A 24,466-nucleotide genomic window follows, 5' to 3' on the forward strand; every position below is an offset into this window, starting at 1 on the left:
TTCGTACGCTTCTCAACAACAGATTCGGTGACCGATGGCTTGGTAGAGGCGGACCAATTCCATGGCCTCCACGCTCTCCTGACCTCAACCCTCTTGACTTTCATTTATGGAGCCTTTGAAAGCTCTTGTCTATGCAACCCCGGTACCAAATGTAGAGACTCTTTGTGCTTGTATTGTGGACGGCTGTGATAGAATATGCCATTCTCCAGGGCTGCATCAGCACATCAGGGATTCTATGCGATGGAGGGTGGATGCATGTATCCTCGCTAACGGAGGACATTTTGAACATTTCCTGTAACAAAGTGATTGAAGTCACACTGGTACGTTCTGTTGCTGTGTGTTTCCATTCCATGATTAATGTGATTTGAAGAGAAGTAATAAAATGAGCTCTAAAATGGAAGTAAGCATTTCCGGACACATGTCCACATAACATATTTTCTTTCTTTGTGTGTGAGGAATGTTTCCTGAATGTTTGGCCGTACCTTTTTGTAACACCCTGTATATATATATACAAAGAGGATGTGATTTACCAAACAAAAGCACTGGCAGGTCGATAGACACGCATACAATCACAAACATACACACAAAATTTAAGCTTTCGCAACCAACGGTTGGTTCATCAGGAAAGAGGGAAGGAGAGGGAAAGACGAAAGGATGTGGGTTTTAAGGGAGAGGGTAAGGAGTCATTCCAATCCCGGGAGCAGAAAGACTTACCTTAGGGGGAAAAAAGGACAGGTATACTCTCGTACACACACCCATATCCAACCGCACATACACAGACATTTTGAAAATGTCTGCTTGTGTCTGTGTATGTGCGGTTGGATATGAGTGTGTGTGTGAGTGTATACCTGTCCTTTTTTCCCCCTAAGGTAAGTCTTTCTGCTCCCGGGATTGGAATGACTCCTTAAACTCTCCCTTAAAACCCACATCCTTTCGTCTTTCCCTCTCCTTCCCTCTTTCCTGATGAAGCAACCGTTGGTTGCGAAAGCTTGAATTTTGTGTGTATGTTTGTGTTTGTTTGTGTGTCTCTCAACCTGCCAGCGCTTTCGTTTGGTAAGTCACATCATCTTTGTTTTTAGATATATGTTTTCCCGTGTGGAATGTTTCCCTCTATAAGGTAAGTCTTTCCGCTCCCGGGATTGGAATGACTCCTTACCCTCTCCCTTAAAACCCACATCCTTTCGTCTTTCCCTCTCCTTCCCTCTTTCCTGATGAAGCAACCATTGGTTGCGAAAGCTTGAATTTTGTGTGTATGCTTGTGTTTGTTTGTGTGTCTATCAACCTGCCAGCGCTTTCGTTTGGTAAGTCACATCATCTTTGTTTTTATATATATATATACAAGGGGCATATACAGTTGCTATTTCTACACCTCCAGCAGTAAGGTGTTCTCCTAAATGCAAACAAGTGCACATTACAGAAGCTGTCTATTAAATTTTTAGGGATTATGTGTCAGCACAGGCTGTCAGCACAGGCACAGGCTCCCAGACCACATTCAGGCAATTTTGAAGGTGCCTCAGTCAAAAACTTATAAAGAATTAAGACATTTTGTAGGCATGATAAACTTTTACTGATGGCATTTGACAAATGTTGCACAAATCCAAGCCTCTCTCTATGCTGTTTTTAAAGGTAAATACACCACTGGCAGATGCTCAGTAGCATGAACACAAATGATGACCGAAGCCTTTATCAGATTTAAGGACACATTCGCAATGGCTACCTTACTCTTCCATTCAAGTCACTCTGCACAATTATCTTTATCATTAGATGCTAGCCAGATGGCCATTGGTGTAGAGTTAAAATGGATATTGGGAACTTGTCAGCTATCAGAATTTTTTCCTCATAAACTTACACACACTCAAACCCTTTGGTCAGCAATAAACAGAGTTACTGGTAACATACAATGTTATAAAATACTTCTACAGCAAAGTTGAAATGGGAACATTTACCATCTTCAGTGATCATTGACCTCTCCTTGTAACTTACCAGAGAATTACTCAGCAAAGCTTACCTTGCCGCATAAGACATTTAGAGTATATAGGGCAGCTTCCTATGGACATTCACGAAATACCCATGGTTGTGGATTACCTCTCATGGGCATGCGATACTATCAGTGAAGCGTCATGACCAGACATTGTTGATGTTCCGTGCATGGATCCGGAACTACAGATACTATTTACACAGTGGTAATACTGTTACACATTTAAGCAAATTTTTGTTCTAGCATTGCAAGTTGCCTTATTGTATGATACATCACAAGATCAATCACGCCCATACATTTTTGCGACACATTGTGAGCAAATATTCCACACTGTTCATGATCTTTCTCACCCTGGTGTTCATGCTTCCACACGCAGCACAGTGAATCAACTTTTTGCATGACCAGGAGCTGATAAACAGTGCTGCCAGGTAGCATGAGCATTTTTACATTGCTAACAGAACAAAGTCAGTCAGTATACCTTCACATCTGTTGGAGATACAGTTACCCCAGTTACAAGAGTTATGCATGTGCAGCTGGGCATCATTGGGCCACACTCTTACTCCTCTGGATGCAAGTTATTGTTGATGGTAACAGACTGCTCTACCTGTCGGCCAAAAACTACACCAACTACCAATATTTCAACTGAGATGATGGCCAAGTTCCTAATCAGGGGCAAATTATTTAGGTTTAACCTGAGTGCCTCAGTAGTTAGGCTTTTGAATCTCTGTGTATTAATCTAATTTATTAGACATAGTTCCTGCATTTTTGTCAGGGTCTACAGTAGATTTCCATAGCGCAAGTCAATAGTCATTTGTTTGTTTGTTTTGAGAGCTAGTGACCGCTTGTTGGCATTAGTCACCCAGCCAATCAGGCAGCAGTAGCCGGCTGGGATACAAGCAGCAACAGGGTAGTAACCAATATTGTGACTTTTATGAGTTCTTAACTAGGAGCGAATTTTGTAATACCATCTGTGTGCTTTAATAGTTTAGTTTCTTGAGATTGTGTGTGTTAATTTAATACCTAATAGCCACTGTTCTTGCATTTTCATTTGTGTCAGAAAGTAAACTGATTTTGTGACATATTACAAGTTCCTAATCAGGAGTGCTTCGGTAGTTAGGTTTCTGAATCTGTGCATATTAATCTAATTTATTAGACACAGTTCCTGTGTTTTCGTTAGGGTCTATAGTAGAATTGTGCAGCATTTGCCGATAGTCGGTTTATTTGCATAGTTTAGTTTTCCATGGTCTTTTGTATGGACAGGGAGTACGATTGTTGTGTGCAGATGGGAGCTGAGTTGGTGACACTTCATTCTCAGCTTCAGGCTATGATGGCTTTGGTTACACAGCTGTAGGCTGCAGTGGATGGGCACCACTGTTGTGGGTTGGCTGTGGGAATCCAGTGAACGTCCAGCACGTCTGAGTCCTCTGATCGGTCCTCGCTGGTAGCCAGCCCAGTTACTGCTTGTACTGAGAGTGAACCCTCACCTGTGGTCGAGTGGAACGTCGCCCCGGGGCATAGCAGGTGGTGTAAGACTTCCCAGGCTGCCGCGTGTAAGGCCTCCCTGGTTTGTCTGACAGACAGGTTCCAGGTGCTGTCTGTGGCTGACACTGTCACTGAGCCAGATGCTGTCACCTGTCCTATTTCAGAGGAAACCTCTCAGCCTGCAAGATCCGGTCAATCACAGTGGGTGAGATTATTGATAGTTGGGAGCTCCAACCTTAGCAGCATTATGAGGCCCCTTAGGGACATGACTGCCAAGAATGGAAAGAAAACCAATGTGCATTCTGTGTGCATACTGGACGGAGTCATTCCAGATGTGGAACGGATCCTCCTGGATGCCATGAAGAGCACAGGGTGCAGCCAACAGCAGGTGGTTGCTCACGTTAGTACCAACGACATGTGTCACTTTGGATCAGAAGAGATTCTCTTTGGTTTCGAGCAGCTAACAGAAGTGGTAAGGCTGCTGGTCATGATTGCAAGATGAAAGCAGTCCTGACCATTTGCAGCATAGTCAACAGGACCGATTGTGGACCTCTGGTCCAGAGCTGAGTGAAGGGTCTGACTCAGTTGCTCAGATGGTTCTGTGACCATGTAGGCTGCAGATTCCTCGACTTGTGCCAAAGAGTGGTTGGGTTTCGGGTTCTGCTGAATAGGTCAGGTGTCCACTATACACAGGAAGTGGCTACACAGGTAGCAGGGGCTGTGTGGCGTGGACTGAGCAGTTTTTTAGGTTAGAGAGTCTTGGGAAAACACAAGAAGAACTTCAGCCACAAAGAGTGCAGGCCGAACACAGGAATAATGTAGATACCATTGGTATAACAGTTGTAAATTGTTGTAGCTGTGTTGGGAACGTACCAGAGCTCCAAGCGCTAATAAAAAGCACTGCTGCTCAAATTGTTATAGACACAGAAAGCTGGCTAAAGCTGGAGATAAGCTCAGCTGAAATTTTTGGGAAGAACTTAACAGTGTTCTGAAAGGATACGCTAAACAGGGTTGGCGGTGGTGTGTTTATTGCTGTTAGAAGTAGTTTATTTTGTCGCAAAATTCAAGTACATGGTTCCTGTGAGTTAGTATGGGCAGAGGTCATTGTTGGCAACAGGAATAAAATAATAATTGGATCCTTTTATTGACCTCCCAATACAGATGATACAGTTGCTGAAAGGTTCAAAGAAAACTTGAGTTTGATTTCAAACATGCACTCAACTCATATGATTATAGTTGGTGGTCACTTTAAATTACCCTCGATATGTCAGCAAAAAACACATTTAATTCCAGAGGTATGCATAAAACATCATCCAAAATTGTGCTAAACGCATTCTCTGAAAATTATTTTGAGCAGTTAGTTCCTGAGCCCATGCGAATAGTAAACAGTTGTGGAAACACACTTGCCCTCTTAGCAGCAAATAATCCTGAGTTAATAATGAGCATCAAAACGGATACAGGGATTAGTGAACACAGGGTTGCCATAGCGAGATTGAATATTGTAACCCCCCAAATCCTTCAAAAATAAACCCAAAATATACCTGAAGCTTCCTGACAGATTAAAACTATGTGCCGGACCGAGACTCGAACTCGGGACCTTTGCCTTTGCGGGCAAGTGCTCTACCATCTGAGCTATCCAAGCATGACTCACGACTTGTCCTCACAGCTTCAATTCTGCCAGTACCTCGTCTTCTACCTTCCAAACTTCACAGAAGCTCTTCTGCAAACCTTGCAGAACTAGCACTCCTGGAAGAAAGGATATTGCATAGACATGGCTTAGCCACAGTCTGGGGGATGTTTCCAGAATGAGATTTTCATTCTGCAGCAGAGTGTGCGCTTATATAAACTTTTAATCTGCCACAAAGTTTAATATCAGTACACACTCCAAGTACACACTCCACTGCAGAGTGAAAGTCTCATTCTGGCAAAATTTACCTATTCAAACAGTAGATAAAAATTCACTGGATGCCTTTCTGAGAGAAAATCTCCATTCCTTCTAAATTAATGGTATTAGTGTCGACCAGATGTGGCTAGAATTCAAAGAAATAGTATTGACAGCAATTGAGAGATTTATACCAAATAAATTAACAAACGACAGAGCTGATCCTCCTTGGTACACAAAACGGGTAAGAACACTGTTGCAGAAACAATGAAACAAACAAGCTAAATTTAAACAGACGCAAAATCCCCAAGATTGGTGATCTTTTACAGAAGTTTGAAATTTAGCATGGACTTCAATGTGAGATGCTTATAACAGTTTCCACAATGAAACTTTGTCTCAAAACCTGGCAGAAAATCCAAAGAGATTCTGGTCTTATGTGATGTATGTTAGCGACAAGAAACAATCAATGCCTTCTCTGCGTGGTAACAATGGAGACACCATCAAAGACAGTGCAGCCAAAGCGGAGTTACTAAACACAGCCTTCCAAAATGCCTTCACAAAAGAAGACAAAGTAAATATTCCAGAATTCGAATCAAGAACAGCAGCCAACATAAGTATGCTGATGCATTAGCTCCATACTTAACAATCATATACAACCATCCCAGTGACTGGAAAGTTGCACAGGTTACACCAATATTCAAGAAAGGTAGTAGGAGTAATCCTCTTAATTACAGGCCCATATCATTAATGTTGATGTGCATCAGGATTCTGGAACATATATTGTGTTTGAACATTATGAATTACCTCAAAGAAAATGGTCTATTGACACACAGTCAACATGGGTTTAGAAAACATCATTCATGTGAAACACAACTAGCTCTTTACTCACATGAAGTGTTGAGTGCTATTGGCAATGGATTTCAGATCCATTTCGTATTTCTGGATTCCCGGAAGGCATTTGATACTGTAGCACACAAGCAGCTTGTAGTGAAATTGCATGCTTATGGAATATTGTCTCAGTTATGTGACTGGATTTGTGACTTCCTGTCAGAGAGGTCACAGTTCATAGTAATTCACAGAAAGTCATCGAGTAAAACTGAGGTGATTTCTGGTGTTCCCCAAGGTAGTGTAGTAGGCCCTTTGCTGTTCCTTATCTATATAAACGATTTGGGGAACAATTTGAGCACCCATCTTAGGTTGTTTGCAGATAACACTGTCGTTTATTGACTAATAAAGTCATCAGAAGATTAAAACAAATTCAAAACAATTTGGAAAAGGTCATCTACATGAGTGCTAAAAGGAATTCATTAAACCTTGGTTACAACTTAAATTGGAAGGAACACATAGAAAATGTTGTGGGGAAGGCTAACCAAAGACTGCATTTTATTGGCAGGACACTTAGAAAATGTAACGGATCTACTAAGGAGACTGCCTGCAGTATGCTTGTCCATTCTCTTTTAGAATACTGCTGCGCGGTGTGGGATCCTTACCAGATAGGACTGACGGAGTACACTGAAAAAGTTCAAAGATGGGCAGCACATTTTGTAAATATGGGAGAGAGTGTCACTGGAGTGATACAGGATTTGGGCTGGATATCATTAAAAGAAAGGTGTTTTTCGAGGCGACAGAATTTTCTCACAAAATTCCAATCACCAGTTTTCTCCTCCAAATGTGAAAATGATAAAATAAGGGAAATCAGAGCTCTTATGGAAAGACATAGGTGTTTGTTCCTTCCAAATGCTATACGAGATTCGAATAATAGAAAATTGTGAAGATTGTTTGATGAATCCTCTGCCAGGCACTTAAATGTGGTTTGCAGAGTATCCATGTAGATGTAAAGAATTTTTTTCATGTGTGGATCACCAGATATGGAGTTCCAACAGCCATGGACCATGGCTGTCAGTTGATTGCTTGCATTTTACAAAACTCACAAAAATACATTGAATCTCCCAGCTCAAGACTACAAACTTCCATCCTGTGAGTAATGCAACAGTGGAGTGGGTGTGCGGAACACTGAAAGCAGCACTCATGTGCAACAACATTATCTGAACTGATGCATTACCTGTCATAGCAATCCACTTAACAGCAGCTATTAAAGTAGACTTCAATCTGAGTCCAAGTCACCTAGTTTACAGACAGCAAATTTATGTACCAGCAGACCTCATAGAGTGCCAGGAGGTTACAACTCCACCAGGGCACATACTGAAATAGTCCACACAGACACTGCAGCACACAATGTATTGACTCATTCCAGCAGCACCATCCATCGTGGGGTCCAAGCAAATATCTTTTTACAAGGATCTCCAAAACTGTTCACACTTGTGGTTGTGAGTAGGTGCAGTCAAGCCACCACTGTGTCTCCCATATATGGGGACATATCAAATATTACACCATGGCATGCACCCTGTTATAATACTGCAAGATGGCAAGCCACATCAGTGTCTGCTGAGAGGGTGAACTCTACTTATGTCAGTCTCCTGAGACGACACATGTGGCTTTTCCAAGGCAAGGCCCACCAAACAAACGACCCTCAGAGAACACCACCACAGCTTCACCAAATCAGTCTGTCAACAATGCAATCCCATCAGCAACATCTTCAAGGTGCAGTTCACCAACATTCAAACCAGATATTATTACGCAAGCAGGTTGGAAAATTAAACATACCAACCAGTACATACCAGGCGCCCTGCTCTTTGGCCCAGCAAGGATATATGTCTGAGAGACACAAGCAGAAGAGCCTCTGCCAATATCATTTTCACCACCTTTGGCAACCATCTCCATTTACAGCATCAAGACCTTTTACAGGTATGTTCACTCATGCAGGGTGGAAGATATGCCCCAAAACTCTATTCCCATTGCCCTCAGATTCTGCAAGCAGAAAGTGGGGTCAGTGGTAGCCAGTTGTTGCCTCATTTTAGCAGAGACTCAGGACTCAGCTGGTAATGACACTCCCATATGGAAATGGTACAACTGTGCTCTACCCTGAGCAATGTCACACAACCAGTTGTCCACCATTCCATTCTCAAAAGAGGCGGGGGCTACTGTGGCGGCATATCGGAGACACAGATTGGCAGTTAAGGAATTGACATGAGTCCATGGAGTTGAGAGATGGCTTTATATTTTAGATTATTTTTAGTTTTTCTAGTAACTAATATTCATTACTGATCTCTTATATGAAAGCTAAAAATTATTTTTAGCTTTTCTAGTGAGTAATATTCATTACCGATTTCTTGTGTAAAGTTAAAAAAAAAATCTTACATTGTTATCATTTATCATCACTCCTTACTTTAGGGTAAAATGAATAACTACAGTCCTGCAACAGTTGATGTGACACCAGCCCAAATTTGGCATGGAAGAAGAACCACATTTGTCAAGATTGGGTATTTTTCGATGTGTGGTGTTCATAGAATGACTTGTGTATTTAAAACAACTGAGTGTATGAGGTGAATGACTGTCCATGTAGAATATATGGACAATGGCTGTGTCATATGGAATCCTAAGACTGGAAAATCTTCTGAAGCAAGATATGTTGAGACAAAAATGAGGAAACCAAAGAATAAGGTTTAAAATGGCTCTGAGCACTATGGGAATTAACTTCTAAGGTCATCAGTCCCCTAGAACTTAGAACTACTTAAACCTAACTAACCTAAGGACATCACACACATCCATGCCCGAGGCAGGATTCGAACCTGCGACCGTAGCGGTCGCGCGGTTCCAGACTGTAGCGCCTAGAACTGGTCGGCCACTTCAGCCGGCAAAGAATAAGGAGTAAATGCAACTGCAGAGAAACAAATTTTGGAAGAGCAGGAATGAAAAAAAGACTATGAAGAAGAAAAAGAGAAGATTTTGAAAAAGAAGAAGAAAGAATGATTAACCAGAAGAGAAACACCAGAAGAAGAATCCAAGATGTCAAATAAATTTGCCAAAGAGATATGACAATTATATCATGCTCAGTTCTATAAGTGAAGAGAAAGAATCATTGAAGAAAAATAAAACATGGACTCTGGTGCATAAAGACCCCGCACATGTAAAAAAATAATTACAGGAAAAATGGATTTTCAAGAAAAAGAATAATGGAAAGTACAAAGCTAGGCTAGTTGCACGAGAATGTCAGTAGAATCAAACAAATTGAATTTTAAAGATTTGTTTACGTTTGCTGTACAAACAAATTCCCTAAATTCCTATTTGCACTTGCTGCACAAGAAAATTTGGTAATTATGCCGTCTGATGTCAAAACAGCCTTTTTTTAATGGTGATCTGAAACGACAAGTTTTCGTGGATATTCCACATAGATACAAAGCACCCTCGAAATTTTGCCTGCTTAAAAAGGCAGTATATCGATTGAAACAAGCTCTTCTACAATGTAATAAGAAAAAGAAACTAAGTGAGATTCTTAAGAATGAAAACTCATACACCTGCAATATGACGAATGTATTTTCAAATCAGATACTGAGAAGAAACTGTGTCTTACTGTACATGTTGAAGACAGGATTCTATTTTGATACGACACCTGTCAAATGAAAAATCTCCTGCAAAAAACAGAAAAAAATTTTGATATTACAACTGGTGAAAAACCAGAAATATATCGTGGATGTGAAATCAAAAGAAGGTATTTATATTCCTCATGAAAAAGTGCTAAAGAAGTGGTGAAAAGGTACAGAACGGAAAAATCAAAAACTGAAGCAACTCCAACTTCAATCAATGGAGCAAAGTCAGATGTTCCATACTGTGATGCGATATGTATTTTATTGTATTTAACATGGAAAACAAAACTGCACTTGGCATATGAAGTGAGGTATGAAAGCAGATCAATGACTAATCCAGATCCCACATACACTCAAAATCTGAGGAGAACTTTAAGATATCTGAATTCAGTGACAAAGAATAAAATATTCTACTCATCAGAAAAACAAGAACAAGAAAAGTGACTTACTATGATGCAGATTTTGACAAGAAAGATAGAAAAAACACTACAGGATATATGTTTTTGTACAATAATGATCCAATGCTGCAAGAAACAGTGTGTAGTTGCACTACCTATTATAGAGGCAGAATACATGTCTGCTACTCAATGTTGTCAAGAGGTGGTGATTTTGAATACTTACATAATAGAATTGTTAAATAAAAACAGCAAAACAACACTTTTTGTGGATAACCGAAGTGCAATAGAAATTATAAAATCAAGTTAAATGTCAAGAAGAAGCAAGCACAGTGATGTGAAGCATCATTTCAGCAGTGATGAATTGAATCATAAAACAATGCCAGTTCAAGTACACCTTGCTGACATCCTAACTGAACCTCTTCAAAGTATTGCTTTTGGAAGACATTGAAAAGTTGATGTTTAATTGAAATGAAAATCTGCTGTTTGTTTAACAGACATATTTTAAGAGATGTGGTTACAAATGTTTTATGAGCTAATAACATATTGCTTTGTTTAAGTGAGTGTGTTGTGCTTTAAAACAATATGTGCCTGTTAATGTAAGACTACAGTCAGTAAACACTGTTTCTGTAATAAGCTGGCATTATGAGGAAGTTGCTATTTTTTAAACAAAAAAATTAAGAAATGGTCAGTCATTCCATGTAGCCTTGTGCTTTAATGTACTATTTTACATAAAAGACAGTTTCCATATTTTATGAGTTACCTTGACAGCTGGTTTATCCTAACCAGAGGGTAAATGGTAGACAGTGGTGAGGATGTGGACCTTTAGGTGAATGGAATATGTGGGTACTTGACATACTGCTCATACTGCTGGCCTCGTACACTTTAGAAATAGATATGAAGTGTCACCCATTGTCAAAATGATGACTGAAGCAGTAAATGTTAGGACTGGAATTGACCATATTGCAAGGTCCAAACTTAAACAGAGGGAGGGATTGATTGTTATTGGTAGCTCCAATGTTAGGTAGATTATTGTGCCCCTCACGAAAGTAGCAGATAGTTTTGGAAGGAAGTCCATTGTAGGCTTGATCTGCTTGCTGGAAAATTCAGATGAGATGTGGAGAAGCCTCTATTGGCAGCTAATGAATAGACTGAGAGCAACAATATGCAAGCTATCGCTCATGTTAAACACTCAATGCACACGTTGTTTGGCTTCAGTGGTTATTAAGGATTTTTATATTAGAAGGGTTTACTGAATATGAAAGCAATATCATATCCACCAAGTTCTCATAAAACCCCTGAAAGGTTTGATTCTACACAAAGTCAGTTAATGGAACAAAGTCATCTATCTTAATGCTTGTAGACCATGATGGCACAAAAATGATTATACAATAAAATTGTGGTCAAATTTCTAATTCTGTCTTTTGAAACAACTTCTCTGAAGAAGATTACAAAACAGTTACTATATTTGTGTGTAGCATGAACTGCAAAATGACAGACATGAAAATACGAGGGGTAGTTGCATTGTTTATGAAACATTTTACCTTCGAGAACTGCTCATCCACATGATAATTATTGCTACAATCTGAAATGAAGTAAGTGTATGTTACTTCACTGCTTTCCTAGATTCAATCTGAATTTCATGTGCATAATTTTAGGCATGTCAAAAGTAACTACAGTTACTTTAATTTTTACCTAGATTACTTTCCTACAAAAAGTAACTATTCTCTATAGTGCATAATTTTAGGCATGTCAAAAGTAACTACAGTTACTTTAATTTTTACCTAGAATGGAAAAAAATGGAAATGAAGTCCCATGATTCTTTACAGAGCATAGGGGAACGATGCGGGAGAGCCTCACCGCCGTGCTAGGGAAGGTCCTAATGGAGGTGGTTTTGTCGTTGCCTTCCTCCGACCGTAATGGGGAGGAATGATGATGATGAAGACAACACAACAACACCCAGTCATCTTGAGGCAGAATACTTTCCTACAAAAAGTACATATTCTCTACACTTTTAATTTTTTGAATAAATGTCAAAGATAAACGAAACCTATGACAGAGTTTAATAGAACTCCTGAAGTATGTCTGGAATGGTTCTATGAATTGAAGCATGAAGATCCTGACAGTGTTACTGTTGACTGAGAGAATGAGGCTTGTGTACATGAAAGTGGTCATGATTCAGGAACAGAACAAGCAGTGTTAGAAGATGATGAATAGGAATCACAACAAGAAGTAATTCAAGAGGACATATTTCTTTTAGGTAAAGATGGAATAGCTAAATGGAGGAAAGGTAAATATCCTATCAGTATTAGAATGAGATCCTGTAATATTATTATGCTTTTGCCTCGACTCAAAAATGAAGCTTGTATAACAAAGACAGAAATTATTGCTCGACAGGTACTTGTCGGTGCCGTTTGACCGCTATGTCTACTTTCTTCCCATGACTGATTTTAACCTGCACACACAAACATGTGACACGAAGTAAGTAGGATTCTACCATCCCACACTCATATCTAGAATATCATGTGTTTGAGATGGTGGAAGGCTGAGTGGTTCTAGGATTTTCACAGAAATTCTCGGATCACTACAGCTGCTGTCCCTCTTGAGGAACCACACGTTTGTCTGGCCTCTCAACAGATACCCTTCTATTGTGGTTGCGCCTATGGTATGGCTATCTGTATCGCTGAGGAATGCAAGCCTTCCCACCAACAGCAAGGTCGTGGTTCATGGGGGGAATATATAATACCTTTAATTCATATGACAGAATTTTATGAGTTGCTTTTTCAGCATACTGCTGTGATTTTTCTCTTGAACTGTTTGTCCCTATATATTCTACTGCATTTAAGAAATGATTATTAAATATATTTGCTGCCTGTGATTCATCATTAATAGCCATTCCACTCAGGTCAAAAGTGATGTTATCTTGTACTGTGGTTGGTTGTCCTGTCTCTCACTTCACCACATTAAATATAGCCATAAGTCTACTGTTGGAATTACTGATTTATGACATCATGTGCATGTGCCTTGTTTTTTTAATAATCTAAGTAATTTTGAGTAGTTTTTGTACTGTGCAACTAATGCAGGACCTCTATTGTTTCTTGCCAACAGATACATTTCCCTTTTCCTTCCACAAGATACTTTAATCATTCTAGTGATTGACAGTTTTTTACATGGCTGTTTAATGTCCTTTCTGATTATCTTATGAACTACATTATTTTCCAATAACAAGGAGAATTTATCATGGAGTATATTAAATTTTATGTTAAAAATTGTTACAGTATAAATCCCATGTGATTCTCGGAAACTGTTCTTAAAAACATTTGTCTTGGAGTTATTAATTAATCTAACAAATTTACAGTGAGGAGTATATTTACTTAAGGCACTATTTCATTCATCTTAACTAACTGTGCATCATAATCAGAGAGAACATTTGTTACTGGGAAAACTGTTATTTTCTTGCTTTGAGCTTCACCAAAGAAAACATTATTAGTTAGTGTCTTACTCTCTTTATCCACCCATTTTGGAAAGTTAATTACTGAGATCCAATTGTAGGATCCAAATAAGGTTTCTACATCATTTTTCCCATCAGAATCATTTAGAAAATCTGCACTAATGTCACTACAGACTATTAACTGCTTGCTGCTGTCTGACAGTTAGCATAGTAAGGAATTCAAATTCCTCACAAACATTTAAAAATTAGCCAGTGGTCAACTACATAAAGTTACAATTAAAAGGGAACTATTTTTCAGCATTAATTCATAAGCACACATTTCTATATGCTGATCGCCAAATAATCTGCTTGTCTCAATGTTATTGAACTTGTATCCAGTTTTGCCACTGTTTGGTTTAGGAGAAATCAAGACTCAATATACTGTAGGAATATGTTTAAGAAAGAGTAACATTTTTCATTAACACTGTTTACTTTATACATTCCTTTTCAGTGTTCTCACCGTAATTACTCTCTAATCACTGAAATTGAGTCATTGTTTATGATTACCAATACAGTACTTTCCTGCAATGATCTGTATCTAAATGGTCACTAACTTTTATTGTTAAATGTCCACCATGACCTGATAAACCACTGAATATAGGTTTTGCAGCTAAACTACTGAATGTTGATAGGTCTAAAGACAAACTCTCAGTAGCTATGCATTGTCCTTTAGTCCTCATAGGAAATTTTACTGTGGATAATAATCTAAAGTTGAGCTTTAGTGTTTCATGTCCACTATACTGATAGTCAAGAAGTTTTTCAACACAGTACTCATTAGCTCGAATAACCTGTGACTTACCATCATTTTTGAAGATATACCCGTTTCACCTTTTTGATTTGTTTGTCTATTTGTATACCTCTTGCCACTCTATCTGCAGGTGTGGGTAACTATTTTCTTTGCAAAATAGCTATGTAATGAAGTAAATATTAAGCTATCAACATGAGATAAACATGGGCTATACGCAAAGTAGGATTATGTTGTGATAGTGGGTGGACTTAGGAAAAATAGCATCTGCAATGAACCATACAAATGTTGGCTTGGTTCCTGCTTTCATGCGGTATGATCGAACCCAATCGAACAGCTCTGTCAGGAGGGTTAATATGGAGCTAGATCAGCTGCTTTGGGTGGCTACTTTGTCAGGCATAGGTTTGATTCCTGTTGATGGTATTGGTAGGTGGGACTTCACAAGACAAGGCTTGCATCTCAACAGGAAAGGGAAGGGTAAGCTGGCTGGGATGATAGCAAAATCTTTGGGGGGGGGGGGGGGGGGGGGGGTACTGAATCTCATGAGAGTACTTTTTTAGGCTAAGATCAGTGTCCAATCATCCAACATTGATTGAAGTTAAGCTTAATGAGAAGTTCAGACAGGCAGGTACAAGAGATATTAAAATATCACAAGATTCTCACAACAGCACAGTGAAAAATAATATTAGCGTGTCACAAGATTCTCAAAAAACCACAGTGAAAAATATGTTAGTATATTGCATCAGAATATCAGGGGATTAAAAAACAAAGTAGATGAGCTTCTTGTTTGTTTGGAAGATTTAGAAACTGAGGTTGGAATAGATGTACTACGCATGTCCAAACATTATATAGTCACAGGTATGGAAATGGTAAATGTAGGTGGATATAAGCTTTCAGAACATGTAAATAGAGACACTATGGGGAGAGGAGAAGTTGCCATATTTGTTAAAATCTGTTACAGTGAGAAAAATTTGGAAACTAAAAAATTTTGCATAGAGCAACATATAGAAGCATGTGCATGTTAGCTTAAACTAGATAATGGCACTTTTATAATCATATCCTTGTATAGGTCTCCATTGGGAAATTTTCAACTATTTTTGAAAAACTTGGATTCTTTGTTGTGCTATTTGTCAGAGAGAGAAAAGAAAATTATTGTTTGTGGGGATTTCAGTGTAGATTTTCTGAAAGAGTCCAATAGAAAGCTTGACCTTGAAGTATTACTTGGTTCTTTCAATTTAACATCAGTTATTGATTTTCCTAATCAGGTGGTACAGGAAAGCAGTGCACTGATAGATAATGTTTTCATAGACCAAGATAAATTTAATCAAATAAAAACTTTTCCTATTAAGAATGGTCTGTCTGATCATGATGCACAGCTAGTTACAGTATATGATATAGCTCCATACAGTAATGCCAAACAGTCCTCCAAAATATTGTATTCAGTTAACGATTTAAAAATTCAAAATTTTAGGGAAAGCTTACAACAGTTAGACTACGATGAGGTGTACAGGGAACCTGCTGCTAATTTAAAATTTAACCTACTTCATGATACCTTTGTGAGTATATTTGAAAACACTTTCCCTAAGAAAACAGTGAAATATAATTGTAAGAAACCATGCACAAAGCCATGGCTTACTAAAGAGATAAAAATATCTTGTAAACAGAAAAAGGAAATGTATCTTATAGCTAGGAGGAGTAATGATCCCAAAACAGTGAAACATTATAAAAACTACTGCACCGTATTAAGAAAAGTTATTAAAAAGTCCAAAAGGGTGTGCATTGTGTCTGAGATTAGCTCATCTGACAATAAAATTAAAACAATTTGGAATATTGTTAAAAGGGAAACAGGACAACTGAGGGCACAGGAAGACTGTATTCTTTCAATTTGACATCAGTTATTGATTTTCCTAATCAGGTGGTACAGGAAAGCAGTGCACTGTTATCAAGAAGTCAGAAGTAGAAAACATTTTTAATTATCATTTTTTTATGTGTTGTAGAGAAAATAGGTTCCAGTTATTCAATAGAAAATGCAAGGCACTATAAGGAAGAGGCAATATCTATGCAATTTGATGAAATTGAAATTCAACCCACCTCTCCTATGAAATTAGGAAAATAATAAATTCACTCAAAAGTAAAAGCTCACATGGAATTGATGGCATTTCCAACAGAGTACTAAAAGCTTGTCCCAACAAATAAGTAGGATTCTCAGCCATATTTGTAGTAGCTCACTGAAACAAGTCATTTTTCCAGATAGTCCAAATCTCACTTCTGACAGCTTTATCTAAAATTCTTGAAAAAGTAGTGTATTCAAGAGTAGCATCACATATTTGTAAAAATGAAGTACTAACAAAATGTCAGTTTGGTTTTCAGGAAGGAAAATCCTATATATGCTTTCACTGATCAAATACTAAATGCACTGAATAACCAAATATCACCAATTTGGATATTTTGTGATCTCTCAAAGGCTTTTGATTGTGTGAATCATGAGACTCTTCTAGATAAGCTAAAGTACTGTGGTATGAGCGGGACAGTGCACAAGTGGTTTAATTCACATTTAACTGGAAGAATGAAGAACATTGAAATTAACAGTACAGATAGTCTGCAAAAATCAGCAGAGTCCTCTAACTGGGGAGGTATCAAGAATGATGTCCCACAGTGTTCAGTCTTGGATCCCTTTTGTTCTTAATATATACATTAATGACTTGCCACTCTATATGCATGAAGATGTAAAGCTAGCTCTTTTTGCTGATTATACAAATATAATAAACACACCCAACAAGCAAGAATCAGCTGAGGAAATTGTAAATAATGTCTTTCGGAAAATTATTAAGTGGTTCTCTGCAAATGGACGCTCACTAAATTTTGAGAGAATACAGTTTATACAATTATGTACAATAAATGGCATAACACCATTGATAAATATAGACTATGGATGGAAGTCTGTTGTGAAAGCAGAATATTCAAAATTCCTGGGTGTGTGTATTGATGAGAAATTGGGCTGAAGTAAATACAACGATTATCTGATGAAACGGTTAGGTTCAGCTTCTTATGCTATTAGGGTTCTTGCAAATTTTGGTGATAAACATATCAGTAAATTAGCCTACTATGACTATTTTCATTCACTGCTTTCATATGGCATCACATTTTGGGACAATTTGTCATTAAGAGAGAAAGTATCAGAATAATAGCTGGAGACCACCCAAGATCACCTTGCAGAGATTTATTTAAGGAACTCGGGATATTTACAGTACCTTCACAATACATACTTATGAAATTTGTCATCAATAACCCACCCAAATTAAAAAATAACAGCAAAGTGCATAGCTACAACACTAGAAACAAGGGTGATCATCACTATTCTGGATTAAATCTCATCTTGGCACAGAAACGGTTGAATTATGCTGCCACAAAAATCTTTGTTCATTTGCAAAATAGCATTAAAAGTCTGACACATAGCCAACTAACATTTGAAATATTAATCAATTAATTAATTAATTTGTGTAAAGAAAGGTAAGGTTAAAGTGACATGTCCCACATCATTACAAAATGTCGTATTTATGATCTAAGAATCTATGGAACAAGGGTTAATGTATGTATGTATGTGTGTTTGTATGTGTGTACGTAGATACGTATGTTTGTATGTAACTGAGGAGCCAGCAGCTTTTTTTTAAAGTTCCAGATTTTTATCCAAATTGCATCACTAAATTTAGCTAGAATAAGCATGACTCACACCACTAAGTATAGTGGTAGTTTGTTGTTAATACAGTTTGTCTCATGAAAAATACATGAGAGTTCTTTTATGTGTTGGAATCTACAGAACATGATGAATGAAAGAATAAATGAAACCAAAGAGCAATTTGAAAAGGAAATTAAAGGTCAGGGCAAGGAAATTTAAACATCAAGGGTCACTTTGGCAGAACATTTCAGCACCAAGGGAACTGTTCTTACATGTCATAAATGCCAGCAAAACATGAAACCTTATAAGAAGCTTATCATTTGCTGATAACACTATAACTTGGAAGAGCAGTTGAATGGAATGTACAGTGCTTGACAAAGATAATGCAATGTAGTCAGTTTAAATCTAGGGTTGCTTAGGAATTATATAAGGAAATGATGCACTAAAAGTAGTAAATGAGTTTTGTTATTTGGGCAGCAAAATAACAGATGACAGCATATAAAATGCAGACTGGTAATTGCAAGAAAAATATTTCAGGGAAAGAGAAATTTGTTAACGTCAAATATACATGTGAATTTAAATGTTTGGAAGCTATTATGGAACTATTTGTACAGAAAGCAGCCTTGCATGAAACTGAAATATCGATGATAAACTGTTTAGACGAGAGCATAATTAAAGTTTTTGAATAGTGGTTTTACAGAAGAATGTTGAAGAATGGATGGGTAGATCTAATAACAGATGAAAAGGCACTGAACCAGATTGGGGTAAAATAAATTTAGGCCACAACTTAAATATAAAAGAAGGGATCCTTTGATAGGGCACACCTTGGGGAATCGAGGTATAGTCAGTTTGGTGGAGGAGGAAACTGAGGGATAAAAATTATAGTGGGAGGACATTGTTTGATTTTTGTAAGCACATTCAAATAGATGTAGGTTGGCAGAGATGAAGAGGATAGACTAGTAGAGGGAGTTGTGTCAAACCAGTCTGACTGAAAACTACAGTGACAACAAAGATGCTGTTAATGAAATAGAAATTGTATGGAATAGGCAGAACTGCATCAGTGACACTAATAGCTTTATGAAATTTATCAAGTTAAATTATGTATAGATATGCGGTAACTACCAATGCCAGATTAACAATAAATTAGATTTAGCAAGAATGTTGAAGACTTCACAGAAATATTCCCTGGAAAGAATGCAGTATGTATACATTAAAATTTACACATACACTATAGATCATCCAGTTTCCAAATCATAACCCCTAAGCAAGATGCATGTGTCAAAGGAAAGTTACACCTCTGGCCCAATGTTTTAGTGACAGATAGAAGTAAGTCTACTACCAAAATATATGTTGATGCAAGTTTGAATACAAAGGACACTAAAACACATCATATATAATTTTTTAATGTACCCTGGGAGATTAGTGGATTAAAGAGCTCCACTTCCTGTGGACAATTTCAGCAGTCTGAAGAATATATATGGGTTAAATATGAAATAGGGGAACAAAAATAAAGATCATAACTTGCAAAACAAATGAGTTTATGCAACAACTGAACCTCTATTTGTTTCATCAATAGTAGATAGAATAACTAGCTGTACCCTTGGAAAAAGCTACATGTCATTTTTCAGTGAAAATCAATAAATTTATCAGTGGTCTTCAATATTATTTTGACATTGAATTATAATTTAGGATACCAATGGTTATGAAGATCTGGGTCTTGTGAAATGTAACTACTGTTCAACAAATGTTTGAGTTAATCATTCCATTGAAAATCACTATTATCACATTTCAAAAAAGATTGTATTGCAGGAATCTTCAGATTTCTATTGGTTTGTTTTTTCTTGCATGTTCTGTAATTTAGAAAATTTCAGAAATTTCAACAGTAGCAAGATGATACACTTACCACATGTACTTTCAACTCTCTGTTCTTAAAAAACGTTAGTATTCCCTACAATATTATTCACAGTGAACAACAGGATGGCAGTTAAAAGGTGAATGGCAATTGTTTCTTGACTCATTGTACTGAAAGTCATTAGGAAAGCCTCACTACAATGCCACATCATTACTTCCAGTACCGATACCATAATTATTTAAATTTTTTCATAATTTGTTGGGATTTGTGCTTGTTCACATGTATTTTTCTTATCAGGTGTGCTACCATACCACCAATGTTTCCCGCATATTCCAACCGCCTATAGGTAAAAAAAGTTTCAGAAAAATATGATGTAAAACTATTTATCTCCAATAAAATATGTGACACATTAAGTGAATAACTATATGACAAATTACAACACTTGTTCTGAGAATAAAAATAAGGTGAACAATTTATATAGTAGACTTCGGCTGTTCCAAAGGGTTGACTGACAAAAATAACTTTGTTGTTAACAGATAAAACGTTACAAAAAAGTAAAACATCACAAGTGAAACTAAAGAGGTAAGTGGAAGAACTATAACTGTGTAAAGTAAGATATTTGAACAGGGTGAGTGAGAAAACAGTAACTGAAATAAAGGAGAAATAGGGCATGTTAGTCGAAGTGGTAATTTAGAAAGTGGTCTGAATGAGATTATTTGCAGCATCTGCAGTTGTGCTGTAATCCTGATCAGTTATATATTCAAGTATGTAGAACAACTCATGCCACCTTTATGGCTCTGCTATTTTAATGTCAAGCGGTGTAAATATAATACTATAATTTGAGCTCCACCATATAAATTAACTTTAGAATAAAAAATTTTAAGCTTAAATGTAATGATATAGTACCTTCAATAGGTTCAAAATATGAGCTTTCACTGCCAATGACCAATAGTGTATGATTGTCAACTGATACTTCAACTGGGCAGTAGAGAGCTGCATTGAACATAAGCCGGAAGCGGTACCTGTAACCCTGAAAATGAGATGAAGACAACAGTTTTATCTGCTAAATACTTAAAAGAAGTAAAAGTCATTGATTTTGATGGCTTAATAACTATAAATTTTCCAGGAAATCAAGAAAACTTTAAAATACATTATTTTCATATAATCCCTCACTGCTCTGGACGCATATGTTTTTCATTACCTATAAAGATAACAACTCATTCATTTGACTGTTGAACTTAAACAGAATTTAATAATGAAAATATATCCTCTTTTTCATAAAAGTACATAAATTAATTCAGCATAAAATACAACATGTGCAAATGCAAAAATACACTCCTGGAAATGGAAAAAAGAACACATTGACACCGGTGTGTCAGACCCACCATACTTGCTCCGGACACTGCGAGAGGGCTGTACAAGCAATGATCACACGCACGGCACAGCGGACACACCAGGAACCGCGGTGTTGGCCGTCGAATGGCGCTAGCTGCGCAGCATTTGTGCACCGCCGCCGTCAGTGTCAGCCAGTTTGCCGTGGCATACGGAGCTCCATCGCAGTCTTTAACACTGGTAGCATGCCGCGACAGCGTGGACATGAACCGTATGTGCAGTTGACAGACTTTGAGCGAGGGCGTATAGTGGGCATGCGGGAGGCCGGGTGGATGTACCGCCGAATTGCTCAACACGTGGGGCGTGAGGTCTCCACAGTACATCGATGTTGTCGCCAGTCGCCAGTGGTCGGCGGAAGGTGCACGTGCCCATCGACCTGGCACCGGACCGCAGCGACGCACGGATGCACGCCAACACCGTAGGATCCTACGCAGTGCCGTAGGGGACCGCACCGCCACTTCCCAGCAAATTAGGGACACTGTTGCTCCTGGGGTATCGGCGAGGACCATTCGCAACCGTCTCCATGAAGCTGGGCTACGGTCCCGCACACCGTTAGGCCGTCTTCCGCTCACGCCCCAACATCGTGCAGCCCGCCTCCAGTGGTGTCGAGACAGGCGTGAATGGAGGGACGAATGGAGACGTGTCGTCTTCAGCGATGAGAGTCGCTTCTGCCTTGGTGCCAATGATGGTCGTATGCGTGTTTGGCGCCGTGCAGGTGAGCGCCACAATCAGGACTGCATACGACCGAGGCACACAGGGCCATCACCCGGCATCATGGTGTGGGGAGCGATCTCCTACACTGGCCGTACACCACTGGTGATGGTCGAGGGGACACTGAATAGTGCACAGTACATCCAAACCATCATCGAACCCATCGTTCTACCATTCCTAGACCGGCAAGGGAACTTGCTGTTCCAACAGGACAATGCACGTCCACATGTATCCCGTGCCACCCAACGTGCTCTAGAAGGTCTAAGTCAACTACCCTGGCCAGCAAGATCTCCGGATCTGTCCCCCATTGAGCATGTTTGGGACTGGATGGAGCGTCGTCTCACGCGGTCTGCACGTCCAGCATGAACGCTGGTCCAACTGAGGCGCCAGGTGGAAATGGCATGGCAAGCCGTTCCACAGGACTACATCCAGCATCTCTATGATCGTCTCCATGGGAGAATAGCAGCCTGCATTGCTGCGAAAGGTGGATATACACTGTACTAGTGCCGACATTGTGCATGCTCTGTTGCCTGTGTCTATGTGCCTGTGGTTCTGTCAGTGTGATCATGTGATGTATCTGACCCCAGGAATGTGTCAATAAAGTTTCCCCTTCCTGGGACAATGAATTCACGGTGTTCTTATTTCAATTTCCAGGAGTGTATTATCCATAAAATGGAAGTTAAGACAATAATGGAAATAGATTGCAAACTATCATTTCATAGATATGACACCACTAAACAACACCTGAAAATAGAAATTAAATGTTCATTAATTTGAATGGATGCTAGTTTGATATTTAATGAAAATAATCTTCTTGTAATCCAAATAAAAATGGTAACAAAGGAGGTTCATCTTATTTATTTTTAGTCAGTGAAGAAAATCAGCAAGCATGGAATTAGGTAACAGGAAGTAGGAATAGCTAATGAAGACATGGAAACACATAGAGGGAATTTAAAAATGTGACTTTTGCTAATAAAGGTAGTAGTAAGTATTTCATACAGCTCTTTATTTTCACCCTACCACTTTGGGTAAATTATTTGTTAATTGTAATACGATTAATGCTTCAGAAAAAGTATATAGGATATTGAAATTAAATGTGCTGTGTGATGTTAAGCACACAATTTCGCCAAAAGATAACAGTGAAATGTCTTTTAAATCAAGATTCAGATTCAGATTCTTCATTAGCTATTGACCACATGTAGCAGAATGGGCTTCACATTATATACAAAAGCAATTGCTGCATTAATAACTGGTCACATTGCAAGTACAAATAATTTATCTTATATTAACCTGTTGTACAGAATGATAATCCTGATCCTAAAACTCAAATCCTATATTACTAGTGCCCAAGAATTCTTTTAAAAGCAGAATGGATTGTTTAATTACGATTTGTACAACTTACTTCTAAAATTATTGAAAGGTGTATTCATTACTCAATGTGTCAATTAATGAAAAAAGTTTCAAAAAGTTCACTTTGTGTTAACTGCTCATTTTTGTCAGACTATGTCTAGGAATATCAATACTCATCTTATTTCTGGCATCACGACAATGTATGTTCTCTCTGGTATCAAACCCTGCTATATATATCAATGATACAGAGTTACAAAGATTTATCACTGTCATCATTTTGGTCTTAGTGAAAAAAGGGCAGCAGTGTTCTCTTGTACCAGCCTTACACATTATTCTCAGCAACTTTTATTGACTCAGTAATACAGTATATCACTGACATGGCAGGAGTAACCCCATAACAACAGCCAGTAGGATATATGAAACTGAAAAAGTTCAAAGTAAGCTATCATGAGATATTCATTTCTCACTAAATCAGTCAATTTCCATATGAGATAGGACACCCTTGATATCTTTCTGCAGATATGATTAATATGGGGTTGCCAGTTTGGTTTGGCATCAGTACGTATTCCAAGCAGTTTTACAGATTTTGCTTCCATGTCTTTATTTAGTACAGCAGCAGGTGTTGAGTTTTCTCTGGATTGCACAGTAGTTTATTAGATGTGATCCAGTTTAGTATTAAGGAGAGTGTGCCCTGTGATTTCTGGCATAACCTTAACCTATCTTGATCTGTGGCAAGTAAAGTTGTGTCATCCACATGGCAGATAACATTGAAGCCGAACATAATGTGACAGATTGTTAATTGCAGCAGTGAAGAAGAACAGCCCAAGAATAGAGCCTTGAGGCAGACAAGATATGACTTTCTTCAGGGAAGTACGCTTATTTTCAATTGACACAAATTGGCTCCTTATATTTAGAAAAGACTTAATTATTTCTAATACTGTATCATATATTCCATTATACTGTCATTTGGCTAGTAAGTTATCATAGGGGATGCAGACAAAAGTCTTACTCAAATTGCATAGCTCAAGA

At 38.2% G+C, this 24,466-nt stretch overlaps 1 protein-coding gene across 1 annotated transcript in view; it reads right to left on the reverse strand.

Moving 5' to 3' along the window:
* Positions 1 to 24,466, reverse strand: part of LOC126161662 (uncharacterized) — a 251,167-nt gene that overhangs the window by 93,545 nt on the left and 133,156 nt on the right. Inside the window, exon 6 of the mRNA XM_049917657.1 lies at positions 20,891 to 21,014. Within this exon, the coding sequence (XP_049773614.1) occupies positions 20,891 to 21,014 (124 nt within the window). The remainder of the gene's footprint in view (positions 1 to 20,890; positions 21,015 to 24,466) is intronic.

Source organism: Schistocerca cancellata, chromosome 2 (assembly GCF_023864275.1).
Source record: "Schistocerca cancellata isolate TAMUIC-IGC-003103 chromosome 2, iqSchCanc2.1, whole genome shotgun sequence".
Classification (NCBI taxonomy): Eukaryota; Metazoa; Arthropoda; class Insecta; order Orthoptera; family Acrididae; genus Schistocerca; species Schistocerca cancellata.